This window comes from Linepithema humile, chromosome 5 (genome assembly GCF_040581485.1).
Source record: "Linepithema humile isolate Giens D197 chromosome 5, Lhum_UNIL_v1.0, whole genome shotgun sequence".
Classification (NCBI taxonomy): domain Eukaryota; kingdom Metazoa; phylum Arthropoda; class Insecta; order Hymenoptera; family Formicidae; genus Linepithema; species Linepithema humile.
The window spans coordinates 21,577,128-21,597,056 of NC_090132.1; the positions used below are offsets into that span (position 1 = coordinate 21,577,128).

At 38.5% G+C, this 19,929-nt stretch overlaps 2 protein-coding genes across 5 annotated transcripts in view; one reads left to right on the top strand and one right to left on the bottom strand.

The window, feature by feature from the left end:
- The window catches only part of DCTN5-p25 (Dynactin 5, p25 subunit), a 53,808-nt gene that overhangs the window by 8,248 nt on the left and 25,631 nt on the right, over positions 1-19,929 (bottom strand). The window lies entirely within an intron of this gene.
- BBS9 (Bardet-Biedl syndrome 9) lies at positions 193-19,261 on the top strand. Of its 3 annotated transcripts, none has more exons than XM_067355552.1 (12): positions 193-580; positions 750-838; positions 4,771-5,035; positions 5,726-5,973; positions 6,272-6,402; positions 8,217-8,394; positions 8,563-8,808; positions 9,038-9,280; positions 10,522-10,805; positions 11,298-11,468; positions 12,685-12,822; positions 18,908-19,261. In XM_067355552.1, the coding sequence occupies exons 1-12, from the start codon at positions 306-308 to the stop codon at positions 19,121-19,123; spliced, it is 2,484 nt and encodes an 827-aa protein (XP_067211653.1). In that variant the 5' UTR covers positions 193-305; the 3' UTR covers positions 19,124-19,261. The 3 variants fall into 3 exon arrangements, with proteins under 3 accessions (XP_067211653.1, XP_067211655.1, XP_012224727.1); XM_067355554.1 differs by lacking the exon at positions 18,908-19,261 and adding an exon at positions 13,284-14,501 and having other exon boundaries at positions 194-580; positions 10,522-10,679; XM_012369304.2 differs by lacking the exon at positions 18,908-19,261 and adding an exon at positions 13,284-14,501 and having other exon boundaries at positions 195-580.

Here is a 19,929-nt window from a genome sequence, read left to right on the forward strand (position 1 = left end):
CTCGAAGGCCAACAAAAGTGAATTATACGTCTGTGTGATAATTCGCAGCTGATGCAATGTGTAATATGGAAATGTTTCTTCGAAAAACACACATCTTCGATACCTAATACGATAATACAGAGTTATACCACGATTTCGTTATGCATCTTTAATTATCTTGGAGAAGTACGTATTACCGTCTAATCAACCCTTATGTTGTGGCAACGCGGCGTCATAGCAACCCGGCATATAAACCCCCCAACAATAGCTGTAATTTCCTGTCGATTGCGACGAAATGCTGCTGAATACCTGAATCGCGTCTAAAAATGTCGCTGTTCAAGACAAAGGAATGGTGGAGAACGCAGTGTGGAGTAAACGAGTCCTTCGACAGGCGCAGCCTGCTGATCGTGCCGTTGTTTGGCGCCGACCGGAAGGATGTCGTCGTCGTTGGTAGCCATAGCGGATTCCTTCGAATATACAGTCCGTCGTCGCAATGGATAGACGAGACCAAATCGCCGAGCGGCCACAAGTCTGCGGATTTGCTCATCGAGACGCAAATCGGCGATTGTATTGTCGATACAAAGGCGGGAAAATTTGTCTCGTAAGTACAAATTTACAAAGTGAAAAAATTAATGACGTCACGAAAAATTGCATGTTTTTTAATTCGGAAAATTTGTGCGCAAGTGCCTTCACCTTTAACCAAATATTGTATTTTGTTTAAATATTATCTACATCTTTACCGATTATATATCGATACCAATCAATTTCAGAGGCTCGCAAGATACTCGACTCGCGATATTGACATCAACGAAACTCGTGATCTACAGCATCGTTTTGATTCAAGGCTCCGTCGAACATGGTTTGTATCGTAACATGACTACATAAGATTATAACGCAACAAATTAAAATTTACTTAGTCTTTTTTACTCTCTTTCAACTTTTATCTATTTTTTTATTAATTTTATAAATCTTTTTTCTGTTTATTTGACATGTTTTAAGACGTGACGTGTGTAGTAAACAAACCGTTCTTCCATCGGCCTTACTTGAAAACACGTATATGCAAATTACATTTAACAAAAACAGGAAATATTATTGTAGAAATCTATACTCGCCGTCACAATCTCCAATTCTTTTAATCGGAATTCAGAATCATAATACGCATCGTGTGTGTCGGAATATTAATTTTAGTATCGTGACAATAACATTAATCACGCGATGCAAAAGTTTTTGGAAGACGCATGGCTAAGAATATCAAATAATCATGAGAACGTATACAAACTGAAATTATCAAGAACTGAATGACTCAAGAATAATTCGTTAATTAGGCACTGCAATCTTAACAAACATGTCTACATATTTCGCGTTTCTTTCTTGTTTTTTAATATTCCACAAATAAATTTATTCATCGATACTATTATTACTATTATTATAAATTCCATTCTTATTGTATCTTTAATTTATTTTGAAGAAAAGAATTATTTCTCTGTTGTTTAATATAATGTGATTATTATTCGTTGGGTCTTGAAGAGCTCGGGGCTTGAGGCGGCAGTCTCATAGACTTATAATATGTTACGAGAGCCGGTCCGAGAGCCGCGCAGATAAAATGACCGCGAGCGCTACACTGCTAACGAGCCGCGCGCTGCGCATCACGAGCGCGCTAAATTATTCCCGCGCGCAAAGATTCTCAACGGCATGAGATAGAGACACGTACATCGCATCGGCGATATCTCACGATACGTCGAGGTCTATTACGACAGAACGATTTTCGTACGACATCGACAGTAGCTCGTATACAAGTCGTAAAACCGATATCACTTCACCACGATATCGTATCGTTCTTTTGCAAGAATGTGTAACATGCATCGTCGTGACAAATCGTATAAAAAATTGAAACGGCTGTTATTGCCTTTGAAACTTGCCGAGTGATAATGGTAAGATTTAGAGATATCGATCGTCGCGTCCATGTCGTGCAAAACAATATTACGTGATAAAAACTGTACGTAAGTTGCATGTTGACAGCATCCTGAAAAATTATCTTGTCCGATAAACTAGAATTAACCAGAGGTTATTTTTTTATTTTCTTTATATCACCAGATGTATTTGGAAATAATACCATGTTAATTATTACAAATAATCTCGTTTAAACATCCAGTCATCCTGTAACTATAAATTGTCGGATTTTGAACTAGAATTAAAATAATTTTACATCGATCGAATTCTCTGGTTTAAATTTACATCCCACTTTAAATATTAAATGTGACCATCAGATTAGCTGCAACATACGATTTGTACGAAACGAATGAAACACTCGTATTTAACACTAAATGTGAGGTATAAATACAGACCTATATGTGTTTATGCCGATCGTCCGGTCGTGCGATATCGCGTATCAAAGTACAGAAACGCGTCGCGCAGTCTCGTCCATTGCGTGGGTAATCGAAAACTGTATTATATCGCGACCCGTCTCTCTTTCTCGATGTTTTCTTCCACAACAATTTACGTAATGCTGAAAAACTTTTTCAATTTCCTGCAATCACTTCAACTAGTTGTTTTCCTCCTGCATATCAATTTGAAATTGAAACGTCCAAGAGAGAGAAGTTAAGAAGTCAGACAATTTTGAAGCCCTAAGACGCCATGTGAGAAGCGATCATCGATTAATACTAATGATCTACGCAGTTCTACGCGTAATGCGGGAAGTTACATAACTGCCGCAGAACATACAGATCGGGATATAGCGATCAGATATAATCAGAAGCTTACACAAACCTTGTCTACGATGTGTACAGCATCATTACACAGTACCGTATATGCTATAAAAAATATATCATATATATATATTACAGCTCATAAAAATATCTAATTATACTTTATATATCTGTGAATGCGCTTTATGAACATCTTAATGTTAGAAAGCTTTATTATCTTAATATTAGAAAGACAGACATTTGTAACTAATTAGAAAAGAATTTTCCATTTTATTTAAAAAAATGCAAATTAATTTTTGATCCATAAAAAATTCTTTATCCCTTCTTCTACAATTTTTATCGTCAATATTAATTCAATTAAAATAAAGTCTATTTATAAATATACAATTTTTCTAATTGATGAAAAAATGTGCACCGATCAAAATGACCGGTTCGGCCGTTCCAATGTTAAAGGCTGCTTTCGCGCTACGATCCGGGATCGAGAGGCGCCTCAAGCTAGTATCTCGTTAAATCCAATCGATATTAGACGCAGTAACAACAACCGCCGAGCGTTTCGTAATAATTCGCAAGCGCCGTTACGTCGTCGAGCGCGTATATCTCTTTCGAGCGCGCGAAGCGCGCGATTCCTCTCGGAGCGGGCGTGGAACGGAAAGCGAGAACGATTATTTCGCTTGGTAAAAAATCGTCCGCGTCGATTTCCGTTCCGATTGCACGCTCGCGGGGAGATCGCAAATTGCATACGAGTAAATTTCATATGCGTACATTGCAATCGGCTGATTGACTTCTTTCATGAGATCATTAAAGTAACATTGCATCTGTTTCCTGGCGCCAAGTAGGCGCCATCAATTTTTACAATATCTTTTTCATTTTCAACGCAAAAATTGTAGATTTTTTTCCACAAATATTTTCAATATAGTATAGATAAATAAAACAAAATAAATAATAATTAAAATTAAAAATTATTCTTAGTCACTTTTATATTTTTAGTTTTTTCTTCATTCTTTCCTTCTCATGTGATTTTGATCTAAAATAAAGAAAAATCCAGTTCTCTACGTTTAATTCAATAAGAATAAAATCACCCTTATATTTAAGGATGCCTTGTTTTATTTTCGTATCTTCAATTTTCTCCTCATTTTTTCTTTATATTATCCGAATAAAGAGACTGTGCTCGACTGTACTCTGCTCTCACCTTTTTTTTTCTCGCTCGCTCGGTTATAACACTGCGTTATATGTAGTCCGCAAAACACTCTCATCCGGACGCTCAAACGCGGCCACGATGAATTGCGGTCTGACCTATATACGGACAGGAATCGCGATTGTTCGCCGGTTCGAGCCGCTTGTCTAGCGCCGCCTGAGCTCGCCACATCAGTCTCGCATATTTATTTCTTCGATTAACTACAACGTATATGTCTACAAGCGTACATAATCGGCCTGATTTAATGTCGAAGTAAAAACCGCTTCTCCGAACGGCGAAGCATTTTACCCGCCTTGACGAGTGTTGTTTCTGCGATCAAAGAAACCCAAGGGATGCACATTCTTTCAAATATATTTATAAGTTACATAATATATTAATAAATGAATTCTTAAATGTTGACATTTTTGTTAAGAAAATTTGTAACTCATATCTCCAAATTAGTAAAACAATTCACAGATAAAAAGCAGTAATTCTACCAAAATCATATAATCAATTTCTTTTAATCATTATAAAGTATTTTCCACATAATCTATTAATTGCAAACATTTGGTCAACAACTTTTGACGGAAGTAGCGACAAGAAGCGCTATCGTATCATTTCGTACTCGAATGGTCGGCGTGAAATTCCGTTTCGATAAATAGAACGGTACTTTTATCGCTCAGGTCTACGAGGCAGCAATCTAAACTTCAAACACCGAAAAGCCCCATGATTTATTCACACATTCAATAAATGAAATCATACATAAAAATAGAATAGTCGCTATATTTAGAAAAATGTCCTAACCGTTTTTCTTTTTAATTCAATTTTAATCAAATAATTTAAAGTTTTAAATTTTGATTTAAACAGCCCGTAAATTAATAATTTAATTGCCGTATTATTGCACTCTTGCAGGGGATCGTTACGATCTCGAAGTCGCTTACGAGCATCCGCTGCAGCGATTTCCGGCGTCTCTGACAACAGGACCGTTCGGCGGCGTGCGGGCCCGGGACTTTCTTTGCGTCCAGTGTCTGGACGGCACGCTTCTTTTCTACGAGCAGGAGACTCCCACCTTCAGCATAGTTCTCAGGAATCGGTTGCTGCCAGAGCCGATCGTCTACGTTTCGCGGAACGACGTCTTCGTGACGCCAAGCTCTTCGTGGATCCTCGAATGCTACAGGCAGGTTGTTTCACCGTACCGTTCCGAGTAGCTTGTCAATGAACACCTGCCGGTGTTAAGATAACGCGACCACAATATATCAGATTGCAGCCTCGTCTTTCGGGATTATGAGCCGAGAGGATGAATGAAGAGATATACAATTCACGCTGCCTTTGTGATCGCAACAGTAATGAGAGAAGGACTCTGAATTATCGAGAAATTCGAAGATCAATTCGAGACTCGATAAGTAAAAGAAAGAATAGATCACTTTCAAATAAATTTCTAACTATTTAAAGATTCTTCGATTTTAGTTCCATGCGCTTATGCACATGATATATCAGAGACAGAATTCAAATCGATAATAAAATCGTTAAAAAACGGTTTCTTTGCAAATTTCCGTTTCTGTTGTTTTTTTTTTTTCATTTTCTCAAAGTGCAATATTTATATACTTTGCATTATAAGAATTTATATTAATCAATATAAGAGAAATTCCATATGATAACTGGAAGATGTTTGTCTATATTTCCTTTTTGTTACTCTCTAGCATTCGTTATTCGGATAAGATAATCCTTTCAGTTGAGGTTGATAATTTTTTTCTTCTCATCTTTTCTTGTCGGCGAAGATTAGTAGCCCGCTCCGTAATTTATATTAATGTTAATTAAATATAAATAACAAAGTGTGATCATACATCAGAAACGTGCTGTTTCACAGGTACAAGAGTATGGCGGAATTCGGCAACAAGGATCGCTCAGAAGGGCCAAAGAACCTAGAGCCGGATTGGAGTTACAACATCGGCGAAGCCGTTCTCGACATCGACGCCGTCACCCTGAGTAGCTTCGAGGTCGGAATCCTCGTGCTTGGCGAAAGAAATCTGTATTGTCTGAACGACAATTGCGTTTCCCTGAAGTATACGAAAAGACTCGAGTACAAGGCCCTCTGCTTCCAAGCTTATGTGATAGGTATAATCGACAGTGGAATTAGAAACTCTTCGAGAAAGAGAGAGAGAGAGAGGAAGGGAGAAGAAAAAGAGGACGAGTGCAATCGTTCTGTCACGAATGCTTCGCTACTTCTTCTCGAGATTTCCTCTGCTTTCCTCTTTTTCTCTCTTTTTCGCAAGGAGAGGAAAAAGAAGAGCGAGTCGGACATGTCGGAGAGAACCGTGTTGCGTAGACGATCGTAGCCGGCGCACGATGCGACACGCCTAATTACTTTTAACGGGTAGAAAATAAGTGTGCTAATTGAACGCGATGCTTATAGAACCGGATGGAAAGTTGATGGTGCTCGTAATCGCTGACACGAGCACCCTGATGATTTACGAGGGTACGACTCTTAAGTGGTCGGCTCAGCTGCCTCTTACTCCGGTGGCCGTAACTCGAGCGCATTTTCAGGTAACCGATTGCATAATTCTGTAACTCGTATTCTCACTCGATGCCGCGTTTCGCGATGTCATTTCGTAGGAAGCGCCTATCACGCCTCGTTAAAAAGGCTTAAAAAGCACATTACACTATATAACTTTTTGTATCATAATTTGTGCACATTTTTTACATGTCAAATTACAGAAATAAAATAGAAATGCATTAATTTGCATTATCAATCCTTTCGCGGACAGTCTTTGAGGACAATCTAGAGAATTGTGAGGCAACGATCTAACGATGGCCAAAATGTCGTGTCTAACGAGTCGGCTATTAATCTTCGCTGACAAGAAAAGATGAGAAGAAAAAAATTATCAACCGACGAAAGGACTATCTTATCCGAACAACGAATCCTAGAGAGTAACAAAAAAGAAATATAGAGAAACATTTTTTAGGAGAAAAACGAAAGAAGTGAAAGAAACAGTGAGAAAAGGAGACCTCGACAGAGCGTATATCTACGTTCGCTACGATAGTACACAATCAGAGCCGATGACATTTGACAAAGAAACGAGCGAGACCCCCGTCATATCGGTATTCCTCTTCCGTGTCGCCGCGCACTATCGACACCGCCAGGCGTTGTTTCGCCGACAACGTGGTTTCAGGCTCGGATCTATCGTGTCCTTGTCAGCAGAAGCTGAAAGCCTCTATGCGCACCTTCCATGGTATTTTCAAAAAAGATAACGAGAGATGAAAGCACTTTTCAGCCTATCTGCACAAACATTTTATAATACTTGTTTTATTTCTCCGTAAAAGGCTTCGCAAATGTTAAAATTGAAAAATGTAAATAATTTCTCGTGGAAAATTTTGTGAAAAATATTAATTACGATCGTTGACTTTTATTCACTGGATGTAAAGATTACAATATGTCAATATGATATGATAATTGAAATGTTGGAAAACGGAACGTTTCGTCACTTTGTAGACTCATCCACATTTATCCTTTCAATGATATTTAAAATCACGAGACAGAAAAAGGAAGATAAAAGTAAAGATAAAAGCGTAGGAACTCGAGTGGCGATGACGATCGAAAGAAGCGCTCAAGGCTCGCAGTATCGGCATCGGCAATGAAAGACCAATCGAGAGAGGAAAAATCACAAGAGTGCAGGGAAGGATGAGGAGCCGGCAATTATCACCCTGGTTTTATCTTATCGTCCTGCCACAGCTAGCGCGCGGCCGGCAAGGTTGCCATTGTTGTCTTTCCGGAGGACACAGAGCGCGAATTGCTGGCTAATTAGCTTAATACCGAGAACTCCGTTGATCAACAAGCTATCTCCACGGCTAGAGTTGTTCTATGTATGCGCTTGAAAAAACGTGCTTCAAAAAATGCCGAAAAATCAGACACTAGTATGAAAATAGCGAGACACAATCATCTTTATCTTATCTTGCGCTAGCGACAAAAACGAGAGATTTGCAAGCAATTTTTTTTGTTTGTTGCTACGAAAAAGAAAACATGTTATAAGCATTCGAATTTAAAATCCTACACGTAGCATCGATTTAACCAATATTTTTTGAAAATAGAGAGAAATGGAATTTGCAGTTAGTCGTCATGGTCGATATGCGGTCGCACTCGACTCGTTTTAATTTTGAAGGTCAGACCATTTTTACGAGCAGGTCTTTAATTCAGCGGTTATATTTCTTTTGCACATCTGCAGGATAATAACTGTGATGTACAAGCTATTCCAGGTTTCCCGCGGGTTTTTTTATCTACGCTTTCTTTGACCAATTTGGCGTTGATTTTTCCTTTTACGCAGATGCGACTGTAATCTAGAGTTTGATATTTCTTTTTTTAGCACTTAGACGGAGTGATCGTCGTTCTCTCCGACGAGGGCCAACTGGAGGCTTGCTACTTGGGCTCGGAGCCGTCGTTATTTATCGCGCCTCCTCTTCATCGCCGAGGTTACGATTACGTGGCCGCCGAAGATGAGCTCATGGAGCTCCGCAAGCTGGCCAAGAGAAATAAGGCTTCCGGTATGAATAAACGTAAATCAATATGTGCATAATAGTCATTAATGACACAGAAGAAGAATAATATATAATTAAATTTCTCCAAAGTCCCCCCAAAATTGCTACATCTAAAATAAAATCTAATCAATTTTTTATTAAATGTTAATTATCTTTCATCGTTAAAATTGCAAGGCAATCAGCTAAATAACGTCACGATGGACGCCGAGCTCATAATGTCTGTGACCGTATCTCCGGATTTGGAACCCTGCCCGCGCGGAAACCAGGACGACTCTAGAGACGACTCGGAGGGTCGTAATTTAATGTGCGGAATCACTGTAGAATTGTCCACATACACGACGCTTCGCGACGTTCAAGTGTGCGTGGACGTCTCAAAGCCATTCGTCGCCGAGAAAGATTGCCACGTTATTTCCAATCTTTGTAAGCAAATCACATAAAGTTATATATTTACGATGCAAAATCCAAACGAGAAAATAGTTGTTAAAACGGGTCAAAGTTAAACGGTACAAAACTGAAATAATAAAAAATTATATAATAATATATTTTATATTTTCCGTGTCTCCATATTTTTTTTGTAATTGCTATGGTAAAATCGCAATTCGTGAGCCTCTCACTTTGCTAATTAATCGAACGTATTGAACGCACAAAGGTGACCGGTACGTTCTACGCACGACGATCTACGCGACAGCGGATCTACCGGCGATGTCGTCGGACGTGAGAATCACGGCGAGCTACGAGACCGGGGATCGTGGGAGCCTGCGCGTACTTCAGAAAACGGCCCAACTGCCCCTGAAGATGATGCTGAGGGCCTGCCCACCCGAGAACACGTCCACCTTCACGGCGACCATCAAGTGCAGCGAGCCCCTTGTCGCTTTCAGCCAGCTGTTTCCCGGTAAATCCATCGGCATCGTCGTTTATAATGCCCCCCCCCCCCCTCGCGACCAGGGCTGCAACCGCGATAAAGCTATTTCAACCTCAAACCTTGCCTCAACAATTTTTTCTGCAGCTTGTTATGGTAAAACCTCGTTATAACGAGCTCACCGAGAGTTTGAGTTAAGTTCGTTTAATTGAAATTTCAATACTTAAATGTTAACGCTGTTTTAGCATTGCGTGCGAATTTAAACAGTCCTCATTACAATTTTCTACGTGTATTTGTTACAGTATAACATCAATTGCGAAATTCTATATCATAAAACTTTTTTTCTCCCAAAGTCTTTAATGAGATATCAATTTACGAGCTACATAATATCCTAATTACATTTCCAACGTAATAAAAACGCGCAATTTGAAGTTTGACATGTAATTTAAGGATAAAATCCTGTAAGTTTCATCGATCAACAATCGAGCCGTAGAAAAATCGATTGTTTACAGACGATCGATGCGATTAACGGCTTTGCGATACCGCCCTGTGATCCCATCGTCGTAAAAGATTCCCTAAAAACGTACGGATTTTTTTTTACTCCCACTACTTCGCATTCGGGCCCGCGCTGTTCCCCGTCAGAAATTACGGGCCAGGAAATTGTAGATAGAGAATTAGGATGTCTCGTTTGCGAACGGCGATGTTAAGGAATCCAGTCTCTCTTGTTCGAGGCTTAAACGCGCAGTCTCTCAGCCCACCTAATACCTAATAATCAGGCATCGCGAGCCCCGGCAACCTCACCCGGACCTCTTCAATCACAGCATTCTTTCTTTTAGCGGCCTTTCGACTTTAAGTCTGGGCACACCTGGTAAATTCGTAATTTAAAGTCGGTAAAGCCTTATTAAGTAAATTTCTTGCCTCCCACGATCGTTCAGGATCGAAAATATCAATCATAAAGATCTCAATATTCTTTCTCATGTTCCAATATAACGAACATGAAATGCACAAAATATCCCAAAATTTCCAATTATAATTTTAATTGCTATATTAATAAATTTATAGTCAATTTTTTTTTTTAATTTCAAAAAACATCAATATTTGTATTCTTGCCAATATTCAGTGTTAACTGTTAACTCTTAATCATATTAAACGCAAAATAAAGATTGCGAAAAATTCGAAATTTGTTTGAATTTAACTGAAATTTATTTGATTATTCTTCAAAAGCATAGCTTGCGCAAAAAAACTCCTAATTAACAACAATTATTCTTTAATAGAGCTCACAGGAGACGTACAAAGGCAAAACTGGAACGCGCTCGGCTTGCAGCACGTGCAAACTAGCAGCGTGGTGACAATCATTTCCGGTACTACTAGCAATCGATATCGAGTGCAATCGAACGACGGGCTCGCAATGGCCTTGGTGGCCCAGCAGCTGGTAAATAGGCTCAAAGACAAGGCCACTGGAAACTTTACGACCACCATTGCGCAAAACCACATACAGTTAGTGCAATCTCAGATGGAGGCGCATTTTCGTAGCCGTCTGAAAACCGACAAAATCGCGGTAAATTGTTTGCTGAAACATCGCATCTAATCTTGATATATCATGATCGATTAAGTTTGAGAAACTAAATCCTATAAAATCATATAAAAATATATCATTCTACTAAATGTACTTTTTGAATAAAATTTTTAATATTACTTTACTTTTAATTTATGAAATTTTATAAAAATTCTAACACTTAATATTTTTTTCTCTTTGTTTTATTGATCTTTTAATTCTTAAAAAGATCGAAGCTTTGGCGAATTAAAAATTTGTCTGCAAGATTTTGCACAAATACACTGACACTTCTCAAAATTCATCTTTTTTGCTTCTACATATCTCTTTTTCGAAAGGGCTTCCGCCACTTCCGTAAGATTTCAAATCAGTCTTCTCGCGTAGTCGCGACGACAACGATGATGGCAAGCATCGGTGGTGTCCGATTTATTAACATTGCCGTCGCTGTCGATTAATTATCCCCTCTTTCTCAGCATGCTTTTTTGTTCGCAAGTACAGAACGAGATCGGATTGGTGTCGACACAGTTAAGGAACATCGAGAGGAAGATGCTGCGCACCGTAAGGGAGCGGAGCACCCGATCTCTGACCACGACCGGACTGCCGTTCCTTTTGGAGTCAACCTCTCACGCGCTCTCCACGCTCTTGAATGATCTCGCGGTCGCGCGAGCGGTAATTCATCAACATCTTATCATTTATGACCAGTGTTCTTCCTTAGCAAACTCCAATATCGATTTATTAAGAACTTTTAACTTATTGGAACCGCATCAATGCAATCTTGATTTCGTCTTGTCATAAAATCGTTAAATAACTTTTTTTTTTTCAATTTTTGACTCTTTTTGATTTCTAGTTTTTAGTTGAACATTCTGCGTAATATTATAACTACTATAATCTCAGAATTTCTCTGTCTCGGTAATGCTCGCGAGTCGCGCACGGTAATTGTTCGCTATGCCTTCGCTTATGCACCAGACGCTGGCAGCGACGGCGAGCGGCGACCATAATCTCGGCTGTACAAAACACGCGAGCTACTCGCATGATCGCGGTCGATACGGTACGCCACGCTTTATCGCGCACCGATCTGGAAGCGGAGATGGCAATCGCGCCAGCGGTTTCGCGAAACTATATCAACCAGCCAGGCCCATTGCATGATCGTTATTCGATCCCTCTCGTCGTGCTCGAGTGGCTTATTATTTGCGAGATTTATGGCATTCCGAGGAAGGGAATTCGATACAAGTGCCGATTCGCGCGATATGCGAGCCATGTTTAGATAGATAATGAAGAGAAAGAGACAACGACGCAAAAGAAGGATCGTTTCGCCATTATTGAATGGCTGAACTAAAAGTGCAAAGAAATCGATAACTGAAAAATAACAGAGATTTATCTCGTAACCTTTGAAATCATGAACTGACTCTACATTTGAATTCTTATGAGAAGTGTTCAAGAAATTAATTAATCGGCGAATAATTAATAGGCATGAGATGGGAAAATGATTGAAATCAAAATTAATAACTAGTATACCGGAGAAAGTTGGGAGTGTGAGAATATACTTCCCACTTCCAGAGCAGGTTGAAGTGAATGGAAATGAATTGGCGCACAAGTTCTCAGTTTTGTTCTAGAATCGATCTTCTATCGGAAATTATATCTTGAAAGCCGAGGATTCAAATCGATATACCTTCGATAAATTTAATCTTAAATGTTATAGAAGACAACCAATTAATAAAAAATAAGTATAAGAGAATACCAAAATTTGACTTGATCGAAATTACACACCGGCTTTAATCGAAATCTCGCTTTGCACAGTCAAAAATTAGCCGGCCAGATTGACGACGCGCAAGTTCATCATCAGCAGTATGATGTAACGCGATGCGCGATAATTGGACTGTTACAGGAACGGGAACGCACCGGCCACGGTCTGCGGTGTGCCGTGAGGTTACTGCTCCTGCTGTTGCGGCTCAATGTAAACGATGATAAGTACGCGATGCTCGAAGCCGCGATCGGGTTCGAGCCGCAGCTGCGCGACGAACTCGTAAGTACTATTGCGACGCGCAATGATCAATCTTTCCATTTCAAGAGGATAAACATTTCTGTGTCTGATGTGTAATGTTTAAAATATAATTTTAATTATGTTTAAAAATCTGTTTATTTAATTAATATAATATATTAATTAAATAAACATTTAAATAATTATTTAATTAATATAATATATTAATTAATATAATTAATATAATTTATATACTACATTTTTCCAAATATATTAATTTCCAGCAATTGCGACGCATAATTTGCAATAAAATTATATTTGCACACAATTAAAAATATGAAGGCAGAGATATTCTTGTGAAAAATAAATAACTTTATCCATTTAGAAGAGTTAGATTGACCAATATGGCCAGATCGCGTTATCGTTGCCACGCGTTTGCAATGTGATCGGCGTGTCGTTCCCCTCTGTTCGTTTCCCGATAAGCATTCGATCAATTGGTTCCTCAGGACTGGGAAGAGATCGCCGACGCCGGCTTGTGCGTCTTGCTGCGGTCTACATCAAGAAAATCTACCAGCCACCTGGACGCGAAACCCGCAACGTTGAGCAAGATGACATCCACCAAAGAATTCGCGAAGCTGAAGAAACGTCTGATTCATGTAGTCGAACGCCTCGACAGCTACCAAGAATCCGACATGGCGGAAAACGAACAGCTAGAGGCTAATAATCGCGCTTCTTAGAGATCCCCGTGTCGTTCAATGCATTTTGATTTATAATGATATTTAAATTTTGGAAGAAATAATATAATTAATTTCGTCAATCGATTAAAAAAAAGAACGTAGAGAACAAAATTCAGCTTTTGTCAAAAGATCACGAAATCCATCAACATGATTAATTATTTCATCATCTTTAGCTAAATCCCCAGAACTTACTGCGCATATTGGACATCTTAAATCTATTAAATCTAAGCTGTTAGATCTTAGCTCTGTTGCGTGTAGATATATATATATATATATATATATATATATATATATGTGTGTGTGTGTGTGTGTATATATAATATCGATACGTTATGCAGGTGCAATATACACGCGTATTATGCATGGACACGCCAACTTGGACAGGCGCGGTTTACGTAAGTGCATCTATACGCGCCGGCGCTGCGGCGATAATTTTATTCCACGGCCTGCGGCATATTATCGAAATAGGCGAAGTCGAACGGCAGAACGTGTAGTTTGAATGATTCACTAGCTGGCGCCATGATTCCGCTTTTTCGAGGCTAATTAATGGGAAGAATGTACGAGACGAGAAGATATGTGTTTAACTCGGCGGGACCAATAACAGCCGCACGCTTTGTTCGCGATAATTTTCTTGCGAGAGCGCTCGCTGTGTAATGTATGCAAAGTGCCTGGCCCCGTAGAATGGAAAGGATCGTAAGAAAATTTTTCAGATCCCAGGCTCCGCGCGTACTGTTCGATACCCGACGCGACAATAAATAAGAGACACGAAATGCACCGGACGATTGCAGCGCGTTGTTATGAAGGTGACTGCGCTTTTGTTGATTCTTCCACTATTAAAAAGTACAATAAAACTATCCCAGAATAGGATCAACAAGTTCGTCCGGAATATATTTTGTAACTCTGTAGGAAATTATATTTATAGAATAAGATTGCGAGCTGTATACTCATTAAAATAGGTATAAAATAAATCTTGCGTATTTATATTAATTTTGCTGTATAAACAGTACTTGCAGGCATTTTCTCGATTTGAAGACAATTGAAATCAATTTTTTTTTTTAATTCTTTGCAAACCAAATGATGAGTTAGATATTTTACTATTATTTATTACTTCGAATATTGGTATCGCGCTTCGTGGCGCACACGTTGAGCCGGCACACGCGATCCAAAAAAGTAGACTCTTCGCTGCGCCATATGCGTGCTCCGTTCCATACGTGGCTTCCCATGAGCGTGAAGAAACAAATAGTCGAGGCCCGAGTAACCATTGCCGAAGTGCTCGGCAAATATTTAGACGGCAGCACTTTTCCGTTGTGGCCACTGATGTAACAGATTGAAATATTTGCGGCCGCAGCTTTGCGGTTCAGATAAACGTTTTGCGGTAACATCGACGGAGATAACCGCGAGCGAGCAACGCGTAAACAATGCAGCCGACAATGTGATGTAAGCGTAATGTTTGATTATATTGTACGCAAGTTCTCTTTACTTTAATTCCAATGGCATATCGCTGAACAAAATTAGAATTTGTAAAAAATATCATTATTTACTACAGTTTTTGATGTTTAAATATTAAATATTTTGACAATTATACAAGAATTAAACTTCTGAAAGATAAAAACTTGAGACTTGAATAACAATTATCATTGTGTAATTTTTAATCTATAACTGACGACTGTAAGCTGACACTTGGATGATTTAGTCAAGGAAAAATCTAAGCTATTTAAAGAATATGTCACAAAGATAAAAGTCGGAGATACGTTCTACAGATTTTCTGACTACGATGTTTCTTAATGGTACGACTATGTAATAATCTTCAACACAGACATCATCCTTGCAAGTTCCTTAGAAAATCGAGAAGAAAATCACGTCTGATTTAGCTCGTACCGTCAATTATCTCGCGCGGTAACGCGAGAAGATACATAGATGAAGGAAGACGCCGCTGAATAGAATATTCGCGTGTCAGGCGAAACGATCGATCGATCAATCGATTGCCGTAAGCGCGTCAGAGGCTGGGGAAAAAAATGCGACAAATCGATAAACGCGCGTAGTAAATCGGCGACACCTGTGAAGGTGTGGAAGGAAAATTACGGACCGTGCGATTATATCGCTTTATCGCTCCTTCGCCGGAGGAAATTAAGAAAAAACACTGTCGGCTGTCTTGTATCTCGCCACCATCGGCGCCGCCACCATCGGCGCCGCCGCCGTCGCCGCCGCCGCCACCGCCACCATCATCGGGAAAAGGGAGGAGAGTTCACCGAGAAGGTCAGGGTCCGATGAATTATATTGCCACGCTTCCACTTTTCCAAGCGACGGCGTAAACGATGAATCGCGCGCTCCGTTCCTTATTATTATCTGTCTAACGAAGAATCTAATATTCCAGCGTGTCAGATTGTACGCGTGCTCACGACAACATCCGGCGATCTAGAGCGGAAAGATATGAGATCAGTAGATCTCCTATCGATACTTCGCGCAGAAGTGCTTCAAAGAGATTCATTTTACAAGCGATTGATTCAACTTTTATGACAAAAAAATATTAATAATTTTTACGAACTTTATGTATGCCTTTTTTTTGTTAATTTGGAGTTAATTTTTCTTTGTTAAAAATATATCGAAGCGTCATTAAAATTACAATGATGTTCTTTCAAAATTGACCGGAGAATTTTATCAGCTAAACGCAATTTTATCAACTAAAATTCTTTAGATTACTACAAGTATTTTCGTTCTGAAGGAGTAGTTTAAAGAAATTTGAAAAATTTGATGTAATAAAGTAAGCAGTAAAAAATCTAAAGAATCTGGAGAACAATGTTCTACCTAATAGCCAGTAGGTGTCTGATTTGAAAAAGAAATTTATGTGAGAATTATATATATATATTATTAAGGACAGCATTCAAAGCCTAACGTGTCGTCTTTTGCGTTATGCCGCGAACACGCGAAGCTAATAGACAGGTAAGTCTAGTGGCGACGAGTTGCATGCTTGCCCCTTCTATTATTGTTGGTTGAAAAAGCCACTTGACTTTCCGCTAGCTAGCTTTGTATAAACGCGACATTGCTTGCAAACTCCACAGCTCGACATATAAAAGAAGGTTGCGGGCGAATTAGAAAGACGATCAAAGAGACAGATGAGAGTCCGAGGAACATACCTGAGAGGAAGTGCTGAAGAAGGTTTCGCATGTTACGTGTTTGTCACTCGACGCCACGAGAGAGATTTTCTTCTAACTCGCCGCTTCTGACAATCGCTATTCGTTCCTCGAACTGGCTTCGGATAAAGAGTATTGCACTCGATACATCGAATAAGTTTGGAAATAGTAAAAGCACAATAGAATATGAAAGAAGAGCTTGCCGTTTAGTTTGTCTCTATTAAATATCAGCAATTTTACAAGTATTGAAGAAATATAGTCGCTAGATTGAAAAATCGAAGTAAAACAAAATTTGAAGAACAAATTCAAGCTATATCACAGGATTATAGAGATATCTCGACTTTACCTTAAATCACTTTTAACCTAAATAAAAACGTAAAATAACGTTAGTGCAAAAGATCAAAAGTTGCTTATGGAATCTTTCGACTATTTGGAAAGTTTGTTTACGCAGATTCCCGATGAGTAGAAACTGATTATTTTCTGTGTTCTAAGATTAAGAAATAAATTGCGAATATAAAACTCCGGGATCAAAAAGTTCAAAGAGCTAAAAAAAATCGCAAACTCTCTAATTTCTATACATCTGTGTCTTTCAAAGTTTTACGTTTCGAATAAATGCTAAATTTTGTGCATGACATGTTCTATATTTATGCACAACATGTTCTATATTTATCATTTCACACACAATAATAAATTTCAATTGAAGAAAAAAAATATATATAAAATTTATAGAACCTTTATGCGAGAAAAAAAAGTATATGTAAAAAGTACAGTAACTTTTTCTAGACAGAATTAATTCCAATCCCAAATTTTGTACATGCACGTACATGTATATCGATAAAAGATTTTCTTTCTAATAAAAAATAATTATAAAATCGTTCAAGAAGGATGATCGGTGGGAACTAATTTTTCTGGTAATTTTCTAACGCGACAAAAACGCGCAGTTTCTCACAACGTCGCCGTTTAAATTAAACTTTTAAATTTTTAAACGCGCAATAAAGCATTACTGCGATTCAATACTCTCGCGGGATAAGTGGCGCAATTTAAGGTCTTACAAATAAACGATTTTTGCCGGCGCAAAAAAAGGCAAATCTCGCGCGACGATGGCGAGCATCTTCGCCTATCGAGGCCTTTAAACGCTATTAAATTCCGTCCGAGAGTGAGCGAGCGTGCGAGCGGCCCTTCGGTCGCTCCGCTAGGACATTACGTGGAAACTCGCCTGCGGCTTTGCGCGATCGACCTTCCCGGAAGAACCTGGTGAGATCCGACAGACAGGACGGCTTCCTGCGATCTCCGCGCGGCATGAGAACGCGGCGGCCCAAGAAGCCGCACCGCGCGATTATGGATAGGATTCTTTTACGTCGCGGCATGCGTCCGCAATATGCGCCACATCGCCGCTCCACCGGCCTATCCAGATGGGTGGTTTTTTTTAAATGCGCACATGTAGAAAAACTGGTTCCGAATGAAGATGCATATTGTACGGGCCGCATAAAAGCAAAATCGAATACATGCGTCCGTCTATCGGAAAGTTAATCGGTACACCAAATGGAAAAAAAGCGCTACATTGAGATATTTAGAAATTCCAAGACCCAAAATCACAACTTCTAACCTTTACTTGAAGTGCTGTCAAAATTCTAACAGAAATCTTAATACCCTAAAATATTTGTGTCCGGTGTAACAATGAATCATTGTATTGACGATTATCCCCAAAAATTTTAATGGAACATTCCGGAAACAGTTATCTCCTACGTATCTTTGGGTATAAACCTTTAAGTAAAAGCTATCTTAAACTAAATATGCAGGTCTTTTATATCATTGAAAACAGACAAAAGAATTAACTAATCTTATCTAACAATAAGTGTAAGTAGCACGAAAAGCCACATAGCCTACGAGATATTTTTGATAATTATTATATACAGATTATTTTATCGAAAACAAAACACATAATTCACTAAACTCATCTTTTGAAACCTTTTTAAATTATATATAAAGCATTCTAATCCGTCTTTGATGAAATGTCCTAGAAATCTAAAATTAATTCTCTTTTATTTATTAATATATTAATTATCAAAATCTCTGATAGTTCTAATTCTAAATTTCTTAAAAATCAATGAACGATTACAGTACATATAATTTTAACTCTATTATATATAAATGTATAATCGATGATATATAACGAAATTGTGCGTATGTATATGTATGTCAAATGCAATTGAATTATTTAAGTGCAAAACTCTATGACAGGAATTCCTTGTTTTGTTTTAGATCGATAGCTGCTTGGAATCTACCACAATAAGATACGTCGTTACCGGAAACGGATTTAAGATTGTACGAGAAAGGGCCGCAGCGTTCTTCCTCTTTGTAATCGAGATCGTATCGCTCGACAAATGGCTGTTACACAAAACGAGAGGTCGCATGATAAAACGAGAGACATGGAGAAAGCCGACGTTGCACGATCGGTTTCGAACTTCGAAGAAATGACTTCAATTTCAAAGAATCATGCATTTACAATTGATACAAATATACTCATGATGATATTTGTCGTTTTATAAATTTACGAAATACGTTCATAATATCATTAAAAATCGATTATTCAAAGCAGAATTAATAAAAATGAACAAAACTTCGTTTCTCCATTTTTTCTTACAAAACTATGAATTTCTAATCGTCAAAATTATAATTTGAGTTTGCAATTGTCGAGTTTTATCAGAGATATTCCTTTTTCAATTCTCCGTCCATCTCTTTTAATAACAATCGAGAAATTAAAAGATAACTTACTCATTTCAAATTACTTAAATAAATTTTTTTCAATTCTATGTTTATATTGCATTTATATTAAAGAATGCCAATATGTTAAGACATAGCAATAGAAAAAAAATTTCAAAGTTTTCATAGTTTAAATCCAAAAATTTGCAGAAATAAACTCTTATTCGTGTATTTTTTGCAAGATTATTTTCCAATAATGCATTTACAAATATATGTATCTGCAGACTCGACAAAATATAAACACAAATTATACCGTAGCAGTGATGATTTACGAGCGGCTGAAAATTAAGATGCTACTTTAATCAAATATCATTCCGCGTGAATAATCGTGTCGATTGTTCGGGCGAGCGCAGGGCGGCGAAACATAAGAGACCCTCAGCGGCGCACGTCAGTTACCACCGCAATAAAATTTCGACGGAAAGATACGTCCCTCCTTCTCCCGCTACCCTCACTCCATTCTCCCGCTGGCATTTATGATTTAATACCGGACCACCTTGCTAAACTCACAACCCTGGGACCAC